Source organism: Copadichromis virginalis, linkage group LG6 (genome assembly GCF_057382275.1).
Source record: "Copadichromis virginalis isolate Kocher_CV1m ecotype Utaka linkage group LG6, C_Virginalis_male_GT1.1, whole genome shotgun sequence".
NCBI classification, from domain to species: Eukaryota; Metazoa; Chordata; class Actinopteri; order Cichliformes; family Cichlidae; genus Copadichromis; species Copadichromis virginalis.
Window position 1 is genome coordinate 21,072,204 of NC_140623.1, and position 23,754 is coordinate 21,095,957.

Genomic DNA, 23,754 nt, shown 5'->3' on the forward strand with positions numbered 1-23,754 from the left:
TATGTATAATGCCTATATCTAGCGTATTGATAAAGATAGTAGCATTAGCAATCACTCAGTCTTCAAGTGGATTGGTTGTACATTAACACTAACCTGCTCATAAATGTGAAATCCATTTAATAAAGCTTATTTTAACAGCCTTCAAGCATTCGAAGTAGCATGTTTGATTCTGTGCAGTTTCAGCCATCAAAAAGAAAAGAAAACATTGTAACAAAAGTTTACTACCAAAAAATGTAAGTGAATATTCAGTGAGAGCAGGCAGCGAACAGTCCATGATGGTAATAGCTTGTAAGTCTATGAAAAATAGTGTTAGTTAGAGGAAATGAATTGATGGTGCAACCGATTACACAGAAATTTTCCATGAGGGAAGGAGTGAAGTCCATGCCTGTTTACTTAAAAAGTGGGCTGTTTTTTTTCCTCAAGGGCACCTGGTGATGCAACACTGGATGTCTGTAACAGTAAGGGGTTGGGCTTCCTCTTACTTCACTGTCTGACAGAGCATCAATAATGGCCGTTCTGCTTTTTTAATGCCTTCTTTGAAGACTTGTTAGATACTCAGAAAAACTAGGCAAAGCTGTGTCACAGATACAAAAACATCCACCTGTGATCTCTTAGTTACGCTGCAATAGGTCTAGGCTGCTGGAGGATTCCCATGATGCCTTTAGTACTTCTTCTTCAGTCACCTTTTTCACCTACTATGTGTCTACACACATCTGCATTTAATTGTTTGTTAATATTAATCTCTGCCTTTCTTCCATGCCTTTGTCCTGTCTTCATCCGCTCATCCCCGACCGGTAGCGGCAGATGGCGCCTCTTCCTGAGCCTGGTTTTGCTCGAGGTTTCTTCCTGTTAAAGGGGAGTTTTTCCATCCCACTTTCACCAAAGCACTTGCTTGTAGGGAGTCATATGATTGTTAGGGTTTTCTTAGTATCTTTGTAGAGTCTCTACCTCAAAATACAAAGCACTTTGAAGCAACTGTTGGGGTGACATGGTGCTATACAAATAGAATTGAATTGAAGCAAGTAGTTATACTCCAGTCAACTTGCTAAATGCTTCCTTACAGTGTGTTAATGCTTCTTGTGTAATTGTCCTGTTTCAGGAAATGAGCATTGTCATATTAAGCTGGGAAGCCCCCCCCCCCCCCCCCCCCCCCCCCACACACACACATCCCACAAGTGCTCTAATGCTTAAGGGAAAGGTTAAATAGACTAGTGACTTAACAAATTCATGGTGTATGCTTAAAGCCTGTCCAACATGTTCCAAATATTCTCTGATCTGGAAATACAAGCTTGATGGCTGCAGCACTTGAGATGTAATTGATCCACAAATCCTTGTGTACGCTCCTGAGCTCATATGTATCTGTATCACAATAAGCCTTCACAAATGATAACCAATTTAATTATAGTAAATAAACCAAAATATAGGGTTTCTATTAGTGAGTATATGGTGAAGAGAGATACTTATGATCCCCTTTGAAAATCATCTAAAGCTTAGATTTCACCCACTGATCATTCACTTGTGGCTCTTGGCCTCAACTAAGTACTTAAGTGCTAAGTACTAAATTCACTTATGTATGGACTCACTGATACTAACTATGGGTTAACTGACTAGTTTTACAGTTTGTTTTCTTTACAAAAGTTGCACTTGACATAGGCTGGTTGTTGATTCCCTGTGGGTCAATAGCAGATAACGCTAAGAATTGATATGACTTCAGCTTGTTTTCATGTTTCTACTTGACTTACTCACCCTCACATGACTACAGGTTATTTATACTAGCTGTGACCCTGCACTTTGCACATCCAAGGGTCCCATTTCCCTAAAGTAGGTAGTTGTAAAAGGACGCTGCTTGCTACAATTTAACCACGAGCCTGTTCAGCGATCATGCTGCTTTTTAGAAGGCAAATAAACAGCCGAGAAGTTGCAAATAAAATGAAGAGCAGAAAAGAAAGTAAAACTTTGACAGTCAAATGGAAACTGGTTAATGAGGTGGCAGGGAGTGCTGAAAGGAGGGTGAAAAAAGAAACTGCAGAGAAGCACAGGGGCAAGAGTGCTATGAGGCAGCTGTGTGTGTCAGTTTTCTCGTATTTGTGTCGTCTTGTGTTACTGTGAAAGTCCACTGAGGAACGATGATGAGCTCATGGAGACGGAGACAGACAAAAATGGTTAAAAAGGAAGAGAAATCAATCAAATGTTCAAGTATGGCTTGAATATAGCCTCAAAAAACATACTCTAAAAGTTAGCATGAAGTAGGCAGCAGATTTTCTCATTTAGAAGCAACACTATCGAGACTAAACCGAGTGAAAAATAACAACTTATCACCGCACGCAAAACACCATAGAGAAAAAAACCATAAAGGTAAACTCTAATCTTTGCGATTACAGGAGTGAATTACAGCGTGGTAGACTAGTGAAAGTGAAAGAACGCTCAAAGAAACTTGTAAACAAGTGAGCCTTTGGGGTTTGAACATTAAGCCAAAGCACAAGTGCCAAAACATGCCAAGCTTCAAATGGCCATTTGTTGCTGGTGCCAAAAGGGAGTCAATCCCTATAGACTACAGACGCCCATGTACAGCCTGGTACACAAGTGGTTTTGCTCTCTGTAGGTTATTTCCCCGCTCATGACACCTCTACTATGAGCCTTTGTCTCACTTGTGGCTTGAAGTTATAGTTAAATTTGGTTTTCTTGTAACAAATTGTCAAGGCCTTTTAATTTTGCTGTTTATATTTCAGCACTGACAGCCGCTTGGTTCAGTTTAAGATGTGACAAACGATGAGGTGGGAGTGACCACTCTGATTCACTCGTGCTTTGACCCAGTGTTTCAGGAGCAAAGATTTCCAAGGCCACCTTGTACCTGACTGAGCCACTAGCTTTGACAAATATGCAGTAATTAATGCTGGCGGGATGGGAACAGGCTGTACTGACATCATAAAACTCTAATTAGCCTACTGCAAATACAGCCCTTCCGTATACTACACCAGTGGTTCTAAAGCTGTGGTGTGGAGGCAAGGCAGGTAGAGTACAGACAAGCAGGGAAAAAATATGAATATGAAAGTCGAGTGAATACGAGGTTGTTGATGCTGGAGACTTTTTTTCTTTTTGGTTAATGATGGTTAAAAGTTGTGGTTTGTAAACGTTTTGGCTTTTGAACTGGGACATGCCAGAAAATCCTCAAAATCCTGTACTACTGCATTCATGTTTCATCTATTATTATTAAGTAATCACACCAGTCCCCAGTGTCTCTTTAATGACTTCCTTTTATAAAACTGTTCCTGGCTTTCTGTCTCTGTTGCAGGGAGATAAAATTAATAAAGAGTGATTTATTTTGAGGAGTCTACAAATGACTGGTTACCTATTGTAAAAACGCCCTCCTCACTCATTCACATGTGTTGAGTCGGTAAATATGCACAAGTAGATTAAAAAGTAAGGCTAACACCGTATCGAACAGCCGATCAGCAAATGAGGGGCGGCGTCTTTGCTAGTGACAAAGTATACTCAACATTTCCGGCACTAGAAAAGGAGCCTTACAGTTAACACTTTCTAGGGAAACTTAATGATGACGAAGACTGCTTGTTATATGTGTGGATTTCATGCATGTTTCTGAATGTATAAGTGCGCATGCAGTTCTGTTAGGTGTCATCAGTTGCTATGAGCTCGCCCCCGTTGACAACCCTGTCTCCCACGTCTCCATAACTAGATTTACAGCTACAGTGACCTACTTATTGTAGAACCTGGTCCAACTTTGGAAAAGCAAGCGTTTGTGGGCACTGCTAGCCAAAAGTAAATAGTGAGATGCACAACCATGTCTTTATCTGCTGCATGCAAAACATAATCCATCTTTTTCATTGAATTACTGTTTAAAAGCTTTCTTCTCTCACGCTGAGGCTTGTATCATACTCTTGTCTTAAGGCATAAGGATCAGCTGTGTTTAGATTCAGTTATCTGAACATTAAACTGCTGAAAATATGATATGTAAGTGAAGTGTCATGTGAGTGCAGACATTTCACTTTTCGCTGCCAGCACATTTTAAAGAGCCCCTTACTCTGCCTGTGAGGCCCTGGTGTTTGTTGCTGCCCTTTGGCATATTAAGTTTCAGATGTGCAAACCTCATGGCCGTTCATGGCTGCTAGTGGAAATTTCCACTTCTCTTCATACAGCATCTTGTGTATTATAATGCTGAGGGCTGATAATAAGAAACTGTACAACAGATTTAAAAGTTTAGGCGTTGTTTTAAAAGCAGTTTGGTGTTTATTTATATAGGTAACGTTTTTTTTTAATTTGTTAAGGTTTTAACTACTTCTTCCTCTTTGGAACCCAGTAGCAGTAAAACTCACCAGCTGCTGGACAAAAGAAAGTAGAAACATAGAGGGATCATGTGGTACTCGTTCAAAAAGGTTCAGCTTCTATTGATCAGAAGTTCAAGGCAGGATTGTGGGTGGTGGAGGCGGGGTGTGTCCTTTACGTTTAAGGTTTACAAACAGTGAGTTATATCATTAATAAGTTACACAATGCTCATCAGGAGGTGTGGTAATGAGCGAATGGAAAGGGAAGGTTCCTATCCTGGGTTGTTCATTGAAAACATTAGGTCTGTATCCAAGGGTGACCCTTTTTAACGTTCTTATAAGGACTTTATTCTGTAGTGGCTACATTGTCATCTGGTTTGTTTTAGTGGGTTTAACGTACGTGTAGATTTTTCTATCAGGCTGACCTATCAGACTCAAGTAGATGTGAATGTTTTACAGTGTGAAACAACTGCATAACATTGTTTTGCTTTCAGTCTGTTGCACAGATAAATCATGAGTCACTGGCTTACTGGAAAAGTTTCTTCATGGGCTGCAGTCAGTTAAAAAAAATCCCAAAAAAGTTATGAAATAGTTTAAAAGTTGAAACTGCCTGCCAGCAGAGATGAAAAAGTGCAGTCTGAGACATTGTCTTTGCTCCTCTCTTAGTTAGGAAGTTGATGTTATCCCCAGGAGAAGCACAGTGTTCCGACAAATGGGAAGCAACAGCTCTCCCATTATTTTTTCCGGCTTGTTTTTGTCTCGGGTCTAAGGAGAGCTGTTGCTTCAAATTAAACGGAGTTGAAAGTTTGTGATCAAATCAGAATCAGGCTCAGTTGTAGGTAGGAACAAAACAAACACAGACTACAAATGTACACAAATATCTGAAGTTTCATTGATTTTTTTTTTTTTTTTCACGTGTCCTTATGATGACTTGCTTTTGTAGAAAATTGATTGGAGACTTCCCAGTAAGTTAGGCAACACATGTTTATCTTCATTATATAAAACTGTGGAAACAATCTGAGTTACGTTTTTCAGTTTTCTCTGGTTAGGGAAATGTTCTGCACGTGCTGGCTGGCTTTATCAGTGCTCGCTTTATAATTTTACTATGTTTGTATAACCATAACACAATGTAAAAAACAAACAAACCATGGACTCGATTGTAGTTACATTTATTGGGAGGTGCACACCAGGTTACGTAGAAGGTTGCGGCGTAGGGTTAGGTGGGGTTGCACTTATGGTGTAAGTTACGACGTAGATCTGACGCACAAGTTTAATTTGCGTGTAATTGTTCCTCTTGTCACGTATTACATGGTTGTTGTTTTTACAGTCTGCTGCTGACATTCGTGATGTTATGTGCCCTGTGTATTGTGTTTAAGTACATCCTGCTGACACAAAAACAACAAATTCTGCAGATACACCCCGATAATGTTGTTGTTTTGTTTGTTTTTTTAATCCCATGATTCGGCAGGCAAAATGTATCCTTTGTGTCCTTTAGTCATTGTGCTGCGGCACTGTACTTTGGGCATTGTGCAGTCAGTTACGCTAAAATAGTCGTGTATGTAACCGCTTGACGATAGCGATGCGTGATTCTGCTGCTTGTGACACGCGTCACAAGCTTACGTGTGTTCAGCATTAACGCAAAATACTGGACATTTCAGTGTTCAGTTGTGAACATTTTATGAGGAATTCCTTTGCTTGTCATGCCTCTTCCTGTGTGTATTCATCCCCAAGATGTGACATTAAACTGAAGAATTGTGGTTGGTCGTGTGGATCATGCAACTTCTTGAAATAAACTCTGTGCAAGAATATGCTGTTATCATTAGGAAACCCACATATAGGAGCTCAGTGTGGAGTAACTCTTTCTAGTCCCATCGCACATGAATCTGGACAATAAAATATCAGAGGTCAGACAAAAGGTGAACATCAAAAGTCATGTTTTCCTCATTTGTACTTTGCACGAATTCCTTTCTATTTTACTCTTGATGAAAATAGAATAATTACTTTTGCTTTGTTTTTCTTCAATCATGTCTCACAAAGCCATGCACAAGGAATGTGAAGATTTTCCCACTCATCTTCATTTCCAATGCATCTGCAGTGTGCATAGCCTTGTTGCTGGTTACGTAATAGGGTGAGGCCGTGTAAAAATGTCTGAGGGAGACAGGCAGGTGGTGAAAGAAAGGGAGGAATGAGGAGAGCAGATACATTTAATACAAAAAGAATAATTTATATCACCCAGTTCACACTGGCTCCTTTTCTAATACTCTCCTGTGTTTGACAACGTGATGCCGCTCCCCCTCACGCGCACACACACACACACACACACAAACAAAATTGGAGGTATGTAAGTTGTTGACTGCAAGGGGGTTATATTTCAAGATCTTGATGTACCCACGACCCTGTCAGTCAGCGAATCTTGATACTGAAGGGATGCTGCACAGAGTGAAAGACACAGCCTCATGGTTTAGGGCAAAAGACTTCTTAAACCTATCTTTCAGTGTGATCGTATTAGCCGTGACCAGCATACCTAATAGACACATCCCAGTAACCAGATCCCTGACCTACGTGTCTCTCATATAGCAAGCAATAAAACCATATCTGTGCTGGATTTCAGAGAAACAGAGTTAAAGTTCAGCGCTTGGGTCACATGTCAGTTTATGTGCTTTTGTTTACTTTGCGATATTTAAGAACTGTGGAACTGTGGAAACTCATTATTGTATTTAAACTGTTCCCCATTGACAAAATGCCACTCTTTATGAATGACATTTAAAAACTTAATAATAAAAAATAATACTAGACATATAAAAATATATAATACGACTAAATACTAGTTTTCCAAACTGTAGTGTTTTAGTTTTATTCCAATTTTCCAGCGTCTGTTTTTCCAGATTGTGCTGAAGACCTCTGTCCTAATTATCTACTATGAGGAACAGGTTTGTCAGTGTGTCGCACTCAGATTTCTCCAGAGGTGTTTGCGCAGCATGTTTCTGTGGTTAGTTAAGCTCGGGTATGATGCTGCGGCTGTGTTGGTTGGACAATGTTGACCAATATTGGCCTGATATGTCAGACAGAAGCTTTTTTTTTTCTTTGAACTTGAATGCAGATAAAGGAACTGTGTCTTACAGTAGTTACAGTAGTTTGCCAACTTTGGCTCCTTTGTTTACAAGAGTCTCACAAATAACAGAACATGCGTCACAATGCGGTTTGGAGTTGAGCCGTGTCTCCAACCTTCCATCTCTACAGTTTGTAAGTCGGAATTGGCCCCAAAACTTCAGTTTCGGCTCAGCTCTTGTTAATACAGAGAAGCCAAAAAGAGTCGGAGAGCAGAGAGGGGCTCGAGTTTGGCAGGGAGCCTTTATGAACAGGGCGCAGATATGATCCAAACAGATGCACTCAGTGAAAAGGCTCTCAAGGACACAGCATGGCACTTTGTAAAGGCCTGTGTTACAGATAGATGCACACTTTTCTGCTCTTCAGCATGAAAGCACCATTAGGGTATGTATATGTGAGTTTCTTTATTCTATATTTAACAAAAATATAAGTGATGCAGTCTAGAGATAATTTCATTAACATGTAGTTGTGTAACTTGGTAGCTTGAACTACTCGAAGAAATTATTCTAACTGTGTGAACTGACGCAAGATTGCAACAGAGGACTAATCTTGTAAATGAAAGTGTGTGTTTTGTTTTCAAGTTTTGGAGGTGTTTCTGGAGGTGCTTCTCACATTGTGTCAAAGGTACGCAGCACAGAGGCATGTTTGTTATCGGATAACAAGAGCATAGTTGCCTGGACTTTGTTTGTGAAGAAGACAGTTGAGCTTGGGGCTTGAGTTTTGCACATGCGAGGCTACCAAGCTTCAGTTAGCTGGCAAAATTCAAAACTGAAATGTCTTTTTTGCTGCTCGTTCATGAATGATTAAACTCACGGGGCCACTGGGAGCCCTATGAGTTTAGGATATTTGAAATTGAATATAATAGACTTTCCCTGATGTTCATGTAATACTCTGATCTCTACATGCACCACAATGTTTTGCAGGCCAGCAGAGGAAACTGTTGTTAAAGTCACAAGAATTTCATTTCTATTCTGAGTCAGCAATTGTCTTTTCAAAGTGTCTTTGGAGGAAAAAACAAACAAAAAACTCAGTTAGCTTTTGAGTTCAATAGCCTCTCTTCTGAAGACAGCACGCTAGCTTCATTCCTTATCTAAGCTATGCTTATCTTAAACGCCGGATTCCATCCTCTGGGATGTGATACTTACACATACAATTTGGGCTCAGTTTCCTCTGAGATACTACTCAAGCTTGACCTGGCTGTTGTGCCTAATATTTGGGACATTTTTCCCGTTTCACCCCCCTTTAAACTGGTGACTCCATGTGCTCAGTTCACTCAGAGCTCTTTATATTTAAGGGATAAATCTCGGTCCTCGTAGCTTTTACAGTCTTTTTGTAAGCTGACAGTTTCAAAGTCATGCTGAGCCACTGAAACATTTGTTAGGAGAACATCAGGTCCTTTACTTCTCCTGTATCATAAAACATGTGCCTTGCATTGCTCTTGTGTAAAGCTAGAAAGAGACGCTGTGCCAACCACGTTTATGTATGGATGACTTGCAGCTCTGGAGCAAGGCAGCTATCATGATTGCTAATACCAGCTGGAGTAATGTCATGTAGAAGCGCCTCGAAATAAAGCTAAGAAAGTGCCCACCATATGGAGGTGACTCTGTTATGTAATAGAAAGCTTTTTTGGGGGGAGGGGGGTGGACAGTTATACAGTGAGCAGGGGATTGTTAATGGCCTCAGTAAAACCTCCAAAACTTTCCACTCGGGAAGTGTACAGGAATGAAGCCTTTAGGGAAGAGGGAGGAGCACAAGACACGGGTCCAAAAGGAGCAAAAGTTATTCCGGTCCCCCCTCCTCATCTTCTGTGGGTAGGCTCAGACATGCCCAGTCTTGTCCTTTTTCATAAGTTGAGTAAGAGCACTTGGCCAGTTTATCCTTGTTAGTGTTCCTTGGATTTGATGGATTAAGTTTATCAGAAGTACAAACATGGAAGAAAATATTAAACAAAAGTTGCCTGCACATGTGTTTACACTCTTTTTAAATGATATAAATTACATAAATAAACAATTTTCTCTGTTCTCTTGCCTTGTTTTGGTAGAAACAAAACTTTAGTGGTTCGATACCAAGAGGTCGTGAATGCTATAATGTAGAGCTGGGCGATATATCGAGTTTTTAAAAAATATCGATATATTTTTATACGAGATATAAGATGTGACCATATCCTTTATATCGATATAGTCTATGTTACGTTATAATTATACTTGCGGAGCCGCAAGTTTGCCTTTCTTTCGTCCACTTTCGTCTTTACGCAACGTTACTCGGCCTCGCCTCTCCTTCACTGAACACAACTCCCCCTCCTCCCCCATCGCTTCACCTGCAGGAAGCGACAAGATGGACACGGCAAATCTCCGTTAACGAGTTACTGCGCATCGCCCCGTGCGTGGGGCTGGACGGCGTCAACGTGTTAGCTAGCTAACCACGCTAACGAGCTAACCACGCTAACGCCATGCAGCCCAGAGGTGCTGCACGGACTAAAATCCTTTCATTTTCTCAAAAGTTGACAGCGCGCCTTATGTATGAATTCTGGTTGTGCTTGATGGCCGCGAACCGATTTTATGTGGAACACGGCGCTCAGCAATCTGTCAAAAAATGTTTTAGTACGACTTTGATAAGCTACGGAGCTGCACCGCTTGATGGATTGTCGGAGCATTACGGCTGAGCCTCGCGGAGTGATACGTACTGTGCTTCAACGTAATATTACCTTACTGTGTATAAGGACTATAAATGGCACCTGTTAAGAGACGTGGTTGCGAAGCAGATTACAAACTCCAGGCTGTCAGTCACGCAGTACAAGTTGGGAACAGAGCAGCTGTGAAATCTGTCTTTGTTATAGTGCTCGTCTTTTACTTTTCATTTTGACTGCACATTTGTGAGCTTTTTGTTATGCACAAAAACAACATTGTTTTCTTTTATTTATGGAGCATTATTATTTAATAAATGCTCATAATTTATTTTTGAGTAAATTTTATGTACATCTGCTCTATGTTAATAAAAGTGCCTGTGTGACATCTGGGACACAGCTTTGACTAAGAACTCTCTTTTTGTTCTTACTTGTTGTAACTGTAACTTCGGTCGTTGCTGTGCTTTTTGGAAGTCGAATTTCCCAGAGGAACCCACCCGAGGGATTAATAAAGTTCTATCTTATCTTTATGGCTTTAAAAAAAGATATATCGAGATATATATCTTATATCGCCATCCAGCTAAAAAATATCGAGATATGAATTTTGGGTCATATCGCCCAGCCCTACTATAATGTCACAGTTGTGCTTTCTGAGTTGCCCTTTATTACTCGTTGCATCATTGCCCTGCTGTTTGTTTTCATTGCAGATTCTGAGGTTTAAGTTTACCTTCATGCAGGATGGTTTTAGTCTTTGGACAACAAGTCCCAGTTAACCCGTGTTTTATCATTACATTGTATTTTACATCACTTCATCAAGGTTAACTAATTGTAACACTTGTAGATATATGGTATTACAGTTAAGCAGCACTTCTAAAATGATGACATGCCCTCAGCTCCAGCTCCTTAGAGTCATTTAGTTTTCTTACTGGTACAAAGGGGTTTTCTTTCTGTGGACTGTGTTGGTGTCTGGAAGTACTTATGTCCATTTGTGTCTTTCCATCCAGGCTATCCATGAGCTCCGATTTCCCACACTACAGTTTCAGGATGCCAAATATAGGGTTCCAGAACCTTCCCCTTAACATCTACATTGTGGTGTTTGGGACAGCCATCTTTGTCTTCATCCTCAGCCTCCTCTTCTGCTGCTACTTAATAAGGTAAGAGTCATGCAGACTTTAGCTTGGGATCAGCGGAGGATTGGAATTTTTATGTGTCTGTGTGTGAGAGAGAAATGGTTGCTTTGCCATGCGGGTTTGTGGCATAAAGTGTCATACAGGCAACATTAGTGTGTGCATAAGATTAATCTGGTGCTAGTACCGCATGTGGTCTCTGAAAAGCTAGGATGGAAGATACAAACATTTATTAATCATTTAACACACATTGTTGTATTTTTTTTAATACATTCATTATTTATTGATTTTTGTGTTGGTATTTGTAAATCAGTTAACCTGAGAAGGCTCCCAGATTTGCCTATACAAATTCATTTACATGTGCAAATTAGGAAGCAAATTCCAATCATTACTCTCCCATTCCTGTAAATCAGCCCCAGCAGGCTTGGAATTTGCGCGCACATTTGTAATTCACACAGCTCTGTCCAGAAGAGGTTGTGTGAAGCTTGTTTTCGAAGACGATGGTGATTTAGAACACAGCGTACCACTTGACCACCAAACCATCAGCGCCAGTGCTCATCTGACACTTGAAAACTGTCATTGTCAAGGCGCGGCTGTGTGGCAGGCAGGAGGAGGACCCAAACGCAAAACTCACAGACACGGAGATGAAACTCAAAATCACAGCTTTAATGCTGGAATGGCCGAACATAGGAAATACAAAACTAAACTGGGAAAAGTAAACTAACATACGCGGAGAGACACAGGGAGATCCACACAACATGAGGGACGACGTCACGCTGAACAGAGGGAGACGCAGACAGAAATACACAGAGGGTTAACGAGGGGAGTGGGAACACACGGGGAACACAGGTGACACTGATAGCCATAACGAGACAGGGCGGGGTGAACTGAACACTGACGGGAGAGGTGAAACAGGGAGCACAGAGGTTCAGACAGGAGGAGAGAGAGCACGAGTAGAACACCAACATAACAGGCAGGGGAGACACGGAATAAACACGAAAGGGGACGAGGGCTCATAAATACATAGAGGGGCACACAGGGAGACATGAAGGGCAAGGGATCAAAACTAGAAGCCATAGAATAAATCACACAAGTACAATAATACGAAAATCACAAAGAACTAAAAACGCTGGGTCAGGAGACCCAGGACCGTGACAGTCATTATGCAACGGCACGATAGCTCTTTCTCTAGGTCTGTTTGCCTCACATTCATTCAGAATTCCCCTTGTACTGTTTCACTTTAGCTCTGTCCATATTTTTGCATAATGTGAGGAGATGTTGAGTACTGAAAATGGCTTAATGTTAATGAGTTCTTTATAACTAGTAATTCAGAAACATGGAAATGCTTGTGCATACGTGCGAGCTGGTTACATAACATGACCTTGTAGCCTTTAACAACATACTGTATGGCACTTGTCACTGCCGCTTTAGGCTGAGATTTTGTGGGGAAAGAAAAAAGCTCTTGTTTTCTTCCTTTTTTTTGAGAAATGTGTGTTAATAAGCATTTGCTAATAGTTTTCTCACAAGTGGGGAAAAATGTTTCAACAGCACAGTTTGGAGAAAGTTTCTCTGATATACATATATAACAATTTGATATCTTAAAAAATATTTAAAAATGGCTGATATCCAAAGTGGTTTTTTGATACATTATGATGATCATGGCACTACATGTCAAAGAAACTAGTAATAACTTTTTTTATTCATTTATTTATTTGCTGCTTTATTGCCACTTAACCTAACCTAAACCTTTAGGATATGCATTAAACTTCCACTGGTGTTTAAACATGTTGCTTGTAACTAATCTTTTTTTTAAGCCCCTTTGTAAGCACAGCATCTTTAGTGTAATTATTTCCTTTAAAGGAAAATTCAGAGATTGCTACTTACCAGCTACATCTACACTAATACGTTTTCATTTTGATACGCTGCTTTTGACAAAAAACCATCCCTAAACAGATGAACACTCATCTGTTTAGTAACGTTACGAAAACCATCTCTGGACTTACTGAAATGGTTAAAAGCGTACATCGCATAACTGTTTGTGTTGACAGAAGTGGCGTGAACGTGTTGTGATTCATAATCCATGTTGAAGTGTCCAGTTAGCCAGGGCTGATGTCTTTTTGTTCTCTAAAGAAGGTCATGAGGTAGAGGACAGCAAATACTAACTGCTTCCAAATGCGTGTCTGGCTGTCCAGATGAGGCCAATTCTTACTATAGCATTTAGTACCAAAATTTAGATACTCGTTTGCAATCATCCTAATGGTGCGATCTTCACGGACACGCAGCCACAGCAACGCAACAGACTTGGCAAAGCAGCTGAGACACTGACAAGTATCCAACTGTTAACGTACATATTAACCAGGCCAGTGCACACAGTTAAATGTTACCACACAGCCACATGTCTTTTCCGTTAAGTTATCATTGAGTTAGCGGCTGTAGCTAGTTAATAGAAAGATAGCAGTAATGTTGGAGCATGGCAAGTCCCGCTTGTCTGTAATGTGAAGAGACAGCGTAATGTTCATTTAACAGAAGAACAAAACATCCCCAGCAAGGGCTGTGCGATATGACCAAAATCTCATATCCCGATATATAAGAATTTTATCGTCCAGATAACGATATAAATCACAAAAATGTAACATTTTCTGTAAATTCTGTGAATCTCGGGCAGCTCGACTTGCGCGTCCTTTACCCGGAGTCGAGTGTTTTAACCGATGCATGAAACGATACATTTTTAGACATAAGTTGTACCGGCCGCCGTTTTCTTTGTATTTATTACACGGCGTGTTGCGGGTTGCCTGTTCTAACGTTTGAGTCTAAGGTTTATTTTTTTAGCACCTGCTGGCTCTTTTTTACTTCTCATCCGTAAATAATCTGCTCTTTCACGTGATTCAGTTTATTTTGAAAAGTCTCAACAGGATCTTGAGCTTTATTGTGAAAGGTTTATGTGGAACATAAACAAGCGGACACGCGATGGTTTTACCGTCGTTGTTGCTAACGACAACGCATAAAAACAGGCGCTTGTCCGTCCGTAGTGTGGTTATATACAGTGTTGGGAAGGTTACTTTTAAAATGTATTCCACTACAGATTACAGAATACATGCCCCAAAATGTATTTTGTAATGTATTCCGTTACGTTACTCAATGAGAGTAACGTATTCTGCATACTTAGGATTACTTTGGATATATTATCATGCTTTTTACAACTGCATGAATGTACTGTTGCTGTGTGATTTATTACTATTACTGAAGGTCCGTGGCTCCGAACCGTAGTAAAGGGACCTCTGACTAATACGTTGGTTCCGTGTCGGGCTCGTAGCTGAAAAATAGAGACAGAGAGAGGCGTTGAAAGGCTGCTCCAACGGAACTTATTGTTTCGGAGGAAAACACGAACACGGTGTACAGTCGAGTCTTAATAGTTAACTTACAACTGGGCTCGTCAGGCACTCTTCTTGGCTGAAGTGGTTATTATTGTTTCTGCTCGGTGACAGCTCGTACTTTTCCACTCACATTTTTCTCCCTCCTCGCGCTCACAGACACATAACTGGTATGGCAGTCCATTCTCCCTGCAGCACGGACTACACTGCCATAAGGCTACATTCATTAGGCCTATTAGCTTAGCACAACAACAACAACAACAACAAAAAAGCGCTCTCTCACCCAGGAAACACACAGTTGCAGAGAGACTGCGTCACCATGGCAACCGTAACGCTGCCGCCTGGAACAACAGAACGTAGCTGTCAAACAAAACCCAAACAGTCCTGACCCGCCACAATATGAAACAGGAAAATACCGCCGTGTAATCCATTTATTTCAACAAAGTAACTGTATTCTAAATACCACCTTTTTAAACGGTAACTGTAACGGAATACAGTTACTCATATTCTGTATTTTAAATACGTAATGGCGGTACATTTATTCCGTTACTCCCCAACACTGGTTATATAAAATATAAGAAAAAGAGAGAACTTTAAGAAATTAATATAGCCACTACAGTGACCATCAAAACGATAAAAAAATATTGCCATAAACAGTTTATTTTGCGACACCACGAAACAAACGATAGCGTAAAATGAAACGATAGACGTTTTTATATCGTCATCCGATATATATCGTTATATCGAACAGCCCTATCCCACACACTAAGCTATTCTAGGAATGACCTAGCAGGGCCGTTAGCTAAAAGATCCTAATTAGCTGGACTTGACATTAAACTGTGTTTGATCTGCGGCGCTCCTAGTTTGAATAATAAAAAAGCACAAGCTAAGATGTGTCCAGCAGCATTTTCAGAACTTTGCTGTAGGAGTCAGGGCCATGTGGACACTAGCTATAAACATCCAGAAAGTTTTGCTTTTTAAAATGAAAACGTATTAGTGTGGACATGATTTCATTCCCTTGCTAGCTCCTTTTGTAAGCTGACTGGCCTAATCAAATTGTCCCGGCTGCTGTTGCAACACGGGTTTTATCCTAGCAGCAGCAGACTGAACACAAATAATGCCCAGCGTTTTTTATCTAAAACAGTGAGAAGCAGCAGTTGCTCAAAAATTTCTCCCCTCGCCGTCTTGTCATGTCCTGTCTTGCAGGGCAAATGGTAAGTAGATTAACTCCTCTTGTGTCCTTACAATTCCTCATCTAACTGTAAAGAGACACTTAATGACTTTGATGCAGTCCCATGATTCAGTACTAAAAGCTGACATTGCCAGGTTCACTCTCTAAATGCAAATGAGCGATTTTGGCTCCATAAAAAGACTTCTAAAGATGCAGTCTCCCAAAGGGTGAATCAGTTATGAGTATATGTATAAATTTTCTCATGGTGTCCGATAATTAAAAAAAAATGACACGATTGCTCCATATTTGGGAAATACTTTGTGGAGCTCTGTGGACACGGCTCACACCACCATGAAGGGGGAATCTTAAGGTTTCTGTGCAGTAAAGCATCACCGGCAGGGGCGAGAAAGGAGAGATGAAGTAACACGTTAGAGTTCACTCGCAAGATTCCAGCAGACATATACTCGCAGATACATTTTGACAGAAGGCAGACTCTCACAGAGAAACGCAACCACATCTCTCAGCGAGTCTCTAATCCATACACACACAGGTGCAAAATATGCAGTTCAGTTTGCACAAACATTCAAAGAGTCTTAAGTATTGGGTGTTTCTGTAACGTGGAAAAGGAGCACTGAACAAATGCGGCAAGTATATTTGAATCTGTTAGTCATCACTGCAGTTTATAATATTCATTACGTGCTCATGATACCACAGGGCAGATGATACATGTTTTTATGTAGGTGGCACTGACTGCAGCGTAATTCTATCCTATTTGGCACCTGGTTCTCATATTAAGTATTCTCCCACTTTTGCCCACTTTTACATTGTACTTGTGGGTTAATGAGCACCCCCCCCTCCCTCCCCCCCATCAGTCACCTATGACCCACCCTCCCATGATCTTGTCCCCTACCCCTGGGAGTCTCTGCACCTTTACCTGCTGACCTCTTTCAAAATGTCAGTTTCTCTCCTAGACTGTGCTGCTTGTTTTACAGATCCCTCTCACTCTGCTGCGAGAGGTTAAGGTTACTTGTAATGGAGGTAAATCTTACAAACCTATGAATTTTTCCTATCTCTTTTGCTCTTTTTTTCCTTCCCTAATTTTTTATTTCATTTATTTATTTGTTTGTTTGTTTTTGCATATGCTATTCTGCCTCTCAGTACCTAGAACCTCTTATCCAGTGTTCTTCCTGTTGTCTGAATGTTTTTTGTAGCTTAAACTCGGGTTGTATCGACCGGTACTCTTGTTGTGCTTTTATAGAGTGCCTCAGGAACCTGCAGTAATGCTTTTAATGTATGATCCGCTGTGTTTTTGGTGATGTGAGTTGATATTTTACCTTAGGTTCAGTGCTTGTTTTGACAGGAAACCAAGAGTATCTGTTAATATGTAATTTGCTTACTACTGCGTTCTCCTTCATCGTCTTCTTTCTTTCCTTTCGGCTGCTCCCTTTAGGGGTCGCCACAGCGACTCGTCTGCCTCCATCAACCCTCTGCATGTCCTCTGTTGCTCATCCATGAACTTCTGTGATCTTCCTCTTTTCCTCCTGCCTGGCAGCTCCATCTTCAACACCCTTTTATGAATATATCCATTAGCCCTCCTTTGCAACAAACCATCTTGGCTTTGCTGCTTCAACTTTGTGTCCAAACTCTGATGTACCCGTTTCTAATCCCTGCTGGTCATTCCCAGTGAAAAACTTAGCATCTTCAGCTTAGCCTCCTGTCTTTTTGTCCGTGCCACCGTCTCTAAATCATACATCATAGTAGGTCTCACTACATCTCCGTGTCTGCACTCTCTTCTTCACCTCTCTTATCCATTGTCTGTTTCTTTGGATGGTTGACCCCATGTATTTAAACTCATCGACCTTCACTGCCTTTCATCCTTGCATGGTCTCCTTTCCTGCACTTGCCCTCTCATTCACACACGTGTATTCTGTCTCGCTTCTGCTGCCTTTACTCTTTCTCCTCTCCATTGCATACCTCCAGCTCTCCAGGCTCTCTTCCCTGCTCTCAGCTTCTGCATTGCTAGTCAAAAAGATTTAAAAACATGTTGCTTTAGAAATATTTTACTTACCCTGTGTGAGGGGGTGAAGCTTGCCAGAAGCAGGACTCGTGCACTCACGAGAAAAATGCACAACCCAAACATATCTCATGGTTGCGCACTGCTCTGTCTCTTAGCGAAATAATTTCTGAACTAGTTATGTACACCAAGTTATGACAGTGTTTATCATTTTAATTAAAGCACCCCTGCTGATAAACTAGAGTAGACTGACTCTAGGAAAAAAAATTTTCAGGACATGTGGATTGTTTCTGTGTTATAGAGTCAAGTGAAGGAGGCCAATTATTAATCAAAAAGGTGTTTTGTCTTTACTTCTCCCCAGGTTACGGCACCAGGCGCACAAAGAGCTATATGCTTACAAACAAGTAAGAAAAAGCGCGCACACACACACACACACACACACACACACACACACACACACACACACACACTTCAGAGATAGGAAATCATCTGTAGCTAAATGCACCGCAGAAATGAAGTATCATTGCAGTGTCTAGTTTATATCAGCTGTGCATTGGCCATCATTTAAAATTCCCATTGCTGACTCCTTAGGCAGCAGCAAGAATTTTAAAGGGTTTGTGTTTTTTGTAAGCACGCGTGCACGTCCAGCACTTCCGGAAAAGTCACGGTTATGTGAAAGATGTGAGCAGATAATAGCGTGTAAAGAAAGAACGAGAGATGGAAGGTGTTAACAAACTTACATTATGTAATACTGCGTATTACCAGCATGCAAAAAGCATCCAAACATGGCATCACAGAATATAAACACATGTTTTGTGCGTTGTGTCTCTCTGATTGTTAATCACACATTTTAGTGTATAATATTGTGATGTTTCTGTTCAGGAACTGGTTATAATTATTCTCATACAGTGTTAATCTAACTAATGGTTCTTCTTCTGTTGTTGCACCTTTAGGTCATTCAGAAGGAAAAAGTCAAAGAGCTAAATTTGCATGAGGTAAGTGCTTTTCTGTTTCGTTGGCTAATATCAGGCATCACTGTCAAGGCTTGCTGCGTCTACTGCAACAGTTTGTCACGCAGTATCAGCAGCAGACACTTTTCTCTGTCAATTTTAAACCTGTCAGTCACAAACGTCTTAGCTGTAGCCCCACCGTGTGTTTTTATTCAGGTTTTTAAATCTCATCCTCTTAGTTTTGTACTTGCATAGGAGATGTCCTGGGTCGTCATTTAATTTAAAACAAAGTCCAGAGCTCTGGGCCTGTGAAGCAACAATTTAATGTTACAAAAAAAGTTTAGAGCAGAGGTATCAAACATAAGATCCAGGGGCTAGAATTGGCCTGGCAAAGACTCCAATCTGGCCAACTGGATGGCTTTGGAACAAGTGAAGGAGGGCAGAGATTTTAGTCTTTTAACTAAAACTTTATCTGTAATTTCAAACATTAATTTTTTTATCGTGTAGAGAAACTGACACATGCTGTTGGAATTGCATGTCTTTTTTATATTAAGATATCTCTGGGATTAACATCAAAGTGATCCCTATGTGGCCCACAATGTAAAACGAGTGCGACGTCCGCAAAGATGTTATGCAATAAACATCGCGAACAGACGTTCACCGTGTTTGAACAGGGTTTGTTAAGATTTGGTTTGACAACAGTGATGACTGATACGCACTGTTTGTCATCCAACATTCAACATGTGTCTTCACTCATTGTCATGTGAAAAGGTGTAGTTAAGGCATTAACGTCCTCCCTGTTATTATTACGTAATGCTCGGTGTCAGCTCAGTGTGGTTGGAAAATTACAAACGCAGAAGTAAAGCTGCATCGCTTCTTGCGGACAGCCTTTTAACAGAGCAGCGAAAATGAAATGTCAACAAATAGCATCTTCGTGTGTGCTTTGGCACAGACATGGCCATATTTTCTCATCAGCCGTGCTGGAATTTCCTGCTGTCCCATCAGGCTTCGGGGTTTTATTTATGTTATTAGGAATCGAGGGAGAAAGCATCACAAAGTGTCGTGTGAATGAAGCGCGTGACAGAGTAACCAAGCTGTGTTTAAGGACAATAATATATATGCACACAAGGCTGACCCAGTTCCAGGCTCACAGGATTACCCGGTGGAAATGAGCACAGCCTAAGCTACGTGGATTTGGTCTTTTATATATATAGCATAGCAGTGTAATATGGAACCCACTGAGTGTTTATATAAGTCTGTAACTTGAACAGCACCATCCTAAGCTGGTGCTGTTTTTAGCATGGCTTTGATCCCAGTCTTACATGTTATGTCGGTTTTATGTAAAGAGTGGCTGTCGTAATAGCATCACATGAAGTTCATGCTTCTGTGTCTTCTCAGACTTTTTTTTTTTTGTGTGTGTGTATTTGTAGTTATAAACAAGTGCACACATCTAAAAATATACCAGATGCTTGGAAACCCTCCCCCCAACTCCCAAGTGTATCGTGTTGTTTTTGGGACGTTTTTAAAATAGGAAAAGCTGCACAAACACATCAGTGCTGAATGACTTTGATTAAAAAAAAACTAAAAGTCACGCTTTGAGACCTGCATGAAATATGCCTGTCATGTTCCAGCAGTGCAATACATAACACTGTGTCTATTTGCTGTGGTTGCATTTTCCTATCTATGTAGGGCAGAGGTAATGATTTCATATCTTTATCTTTCATTCATCTTATCTAGTGCTGTGTAATTTGCTTTATCAGTTTGATATGGTTGTTGGTCATATGTTGAGAGTTATTGATGTTGAGCTGGATGAATAGCCTGGGAATATGTATGCAAGAATACAGTTAGCAAGTGGCAGCAACTGCCTATTGTAAACATTCAGTTGTTTTAACCGTGTAAAAGCCCAGAAAAGTAAAATTATTTGAAACTAGAGTGTTTATTGAAGTTTCTGACAAATACGAAATTAATTAATTTGTGTTATTTGGAATTTGGGCAAGTTAAGGGGGCAGGGATAGCTCAGTAGGTAAAGTGGTCGCCCCATGATCGGAAGGTCGGCGGTTCGAATCCACTTAACGGCTACCCTGAGGTACCCCTGAGCAAGGTACCGTCCCTACACACTGCTCCCCGGGCGCCTGCTTAGTGGGCTGCCCACTGCTTCACTGAGTGAATGGGTCAAATGCAGAGAAAAACAAGTAATTTCCCCATGGGGATCAATAAAGTATCCATTATTATCATTATTATTGTTTACATTGTATCTTTAAAAAAATAGAATTAGATTGATAATATGGAGGTATCATAAACTCATGTAGCAAATATTTGGCATTGTAAGGGTTCGTTTTGCTTTGTGAGGAGTTTATTTTGCTTTTTTTTTCTTTTCTTTTAGAGATGTTTGCTGCATTAAATTCAAAGAATACATCTAATACATTATAGCGTCATTTTGTTTGTCACTGATGGGTTTTGGCGAGTGTTTTGTTTCTTTTACACATTGGTGGAGCTTTTTAAAAAAAATCTTTTTTAACTGTATGTTACATGTTGTGTGTTCCTGTTAAAAAATGATGGCTAAAGGTTAGTAACCCGATTTTAATGTAAGTGCATCATCATAAACTTCAGCTTCCTCTAAACTTTTAATTTTAAAAAGTGTACATGCAGAGATTGAAATGAAAGTAAACGTCTGCAGATGGGGAAACTGTGAAACTCTTGGTATTAATGTTCCTCTTAGTACCTCTTTACACAGTAGAAAGTGGTAAGACTGTGGGTGGTAATTACAGTTTGTGGTCCCAGCGTGCTAGGCAACATGTTCTCATCACTAGAGATGAGGAGATCGGAGTCCTTCACACGTCTGCTCTTTCTCACAATTTCGTTTTAAGCATTACGCTGATCCTCGGATGGTCTTTTTCTCTACCTGTTAATTTGATCTCTTTCTGTTGCTTGGCTGAGTTGAATGAAGAACGCTCTTTGTCTGGTAAATTTGTACGTGCAGAGCATTGCTTGGCATTCATGTACTGTTCTTGCTTCAATAAAATCAACAAGAGGGTAGAGTGTCTTTTGGGGTTTTTTTGTACAGTTTTTGGAAGCTTGCAGGATTAATCCACTTAACAGTGAAAAAATAGGTTCTGTCAAAAGTTGGCCGACAGTGTCACATCTAAGCCGTGAGGGTGACGCCACAGAAAAAGGCACTGAGAAAAACAAGAACACTGATCTATTCACCAATCAAGAGACCAAAGCAGACATCTTAACAGAGAAGTGTTGTGTGTCCAAAACTCCTCAGGAGTGGAAGCTAAAGCCCCCCATACTGTTCTTTTCATCCACAGTCATCCATTCAGCACTTGTAAAATAGAAGTTAGAGAGAAAATGTCGTCGAGTTTGAATAGCCAGTGAGCCCCTCATTAAAAGCTTCTACTGTAAAGGCTGCATGAAAATTGGCTTCATAGACCAACAGTTTATCTATTTCAGAGTTCACAATACTTCCCTAGACTTTACCTCCACTGTGAAATCATCCCAGCTGGCCATTGATGGCATGGATAGGTAGTAAGATTTGCTGCAAGTTATAGGAACGGTTGGGAACGATGACTCTTGCAGGATACTTCTCATTTTAATTTGTTTCAAGCAACATTAAATTGAGAGAGCACTCTTCTTACTGGAAGAGAAATCCATCTGCATCTGAATTGATCAAATGTAGCCAGCATGCCTGAAATAAGTAGCACGTCAAATAGCGCTTAGTGTGCCGTGTGGTTCTTGGGTGTTTGTGAACTGTATAATTTGCCCCACCATAGATTCGCGTCAGCATCTCCATCATAATAAGACCTGCGTCACCGACGGTCATGCACAGGCATCGCTCAATGCTTGCACTTCTGCACAAATTTAAAATGAGCGTGCGTGTCAGTCAGCTACATTGATCAAACACAAAAAAGAGAGAAAATAGACAGAAGCTAATGTGATTTCAGAGTCTAGTTTTCTATTTCTGGAGTAATATACTTATGTCTGTTCCCTTCCATATGTATGAAATGAAGCAAAAAAGAGATGGGTGAAGTGAAGAAAACCTGTTACTCTAAGTGCAGAAAAGTCGTAATCCATGTAAAACAGTTGGGGAGTAATGGCAACCGTTTTTAAATTAGTCTGGCCACATTACCAAGACTACCAAGAAGGCTAGGAAGCTCTCCTAGCCTTCCCAAGCAGTTGTAATGAAGATAAATCTGGGTTTAACAATGCTTTCTTGAGTTGCCAGTTAATTTAAACTCAGTATTGTATGGGGGAAAACTAATTGCCTGCCTTCCACCCTATGACAGATGGGATAGGCTATAGTAACTCTGCAACTTTGAATCGGATTGGTGGAAGAAAATGTATAGATGGATGGATGCTGTAGGTCCAGCAGAGAACGTTATTTCTAAAACTCCTACAATGTAGGAGTTTTAGAAATAACGTTCTCTGCTGGGTCTCTCATAGGGGAATTTTGATGAGCGCTGAATTCCAGCGACTACATGAAAGGGCTGCATTGTTTCTTTGATGAAAGGCCTGCAGTTACTCAAAGTCAGGGGGAAGGGGATGATTGAGCCAGTGTTGCTCATAATAGGCTATCATAATATTACTGCAATCGATTTTGACAATATTACGAACCCAGGATCTATTCTTAACCCAGTTAAAGGCCAAGGGCTCATCATCACGCTCATCTAAAGCCACCAAAATAGAATTTGCAGGCGGTGGAGGGGTGAACGGATCAGTGGAATATTATTTTTTCCATCCCCACATGTTTCACTTCCTAATTTCCAAGAATTCCACACAACCACAACAGTTAGCTAAAACTATAAGGTGACCTGTTACGCTAGTTGAAAGTGTTTTTGTTTAAACCAAAATGGCATCCACATCCTGCTCATCGGGAATTTCTCAATGACCCTGACAAGGACTTTTTTTTCAGGGAACTTGAGCTGAACTGCCCAGAAATGGTTACTGTCTTACAATCGAGTTTAAAGTCTTGAATTGTAGTCATAGTGTGGGCTTTAGTATGCTTTCTTGTTTCATTCAAACCAGATCTGAAGATCTCTCAGCTTTTCTAACTTACGACTCCAGAAATGAACTGATAATCTCTCACCATCTGCATTACAGTGTTGATTGC

The 23,754-nt window shown here is 40.5% G+C and overlaps 1 protein-coding gene across 4 annotated transcripts in view; it reads left to right on the forward strand.

Annotated features, from left to right (window-relative positions):
- Nucleotides 1-23,754, forward strand: part of rnf24 (ring finger protein 24) — a 33,185-nt gene that overhangs the window by 2,097 nt on the left and 7,334 nt on the right. The window contains exons 1-5 of one of the 4 annotated variants that reach the window (XM_085459174.1): nucleotides 7,264-7,772; nucleotides 7,970-8,012; nucleotides 11,016-11,165; nucleotides 18,056-18,098; nucleotides 18,648-18,689. In XM_085459174.1, the coding sequence (XP_085315300.1) occupies nucleotides 11,023-11,165; nucleotides 18,056-18,098; nucleotides 18,648-18,689 (228 nt within the window). In that variant the 5' untranslated portion in view covers nucleotides 7,264-7,772; nucleotides 7,970-8,012; nucleotides 11,016-11,022. Of the gene's footprint in view, nucleotides 1-7,262; nucleotides 7,783-7,969; nucleotides 8,013-11,015; nucleotides 11,166-18,055; nucleotides 18,099-18,647; nucleotides 18,690-23,754 lie in introns of those variants that run through there. The other 3 variants (XM_085459175.1, XM_085459172.1, XM_085459173.1) reach the window with 3 other exon arrangements.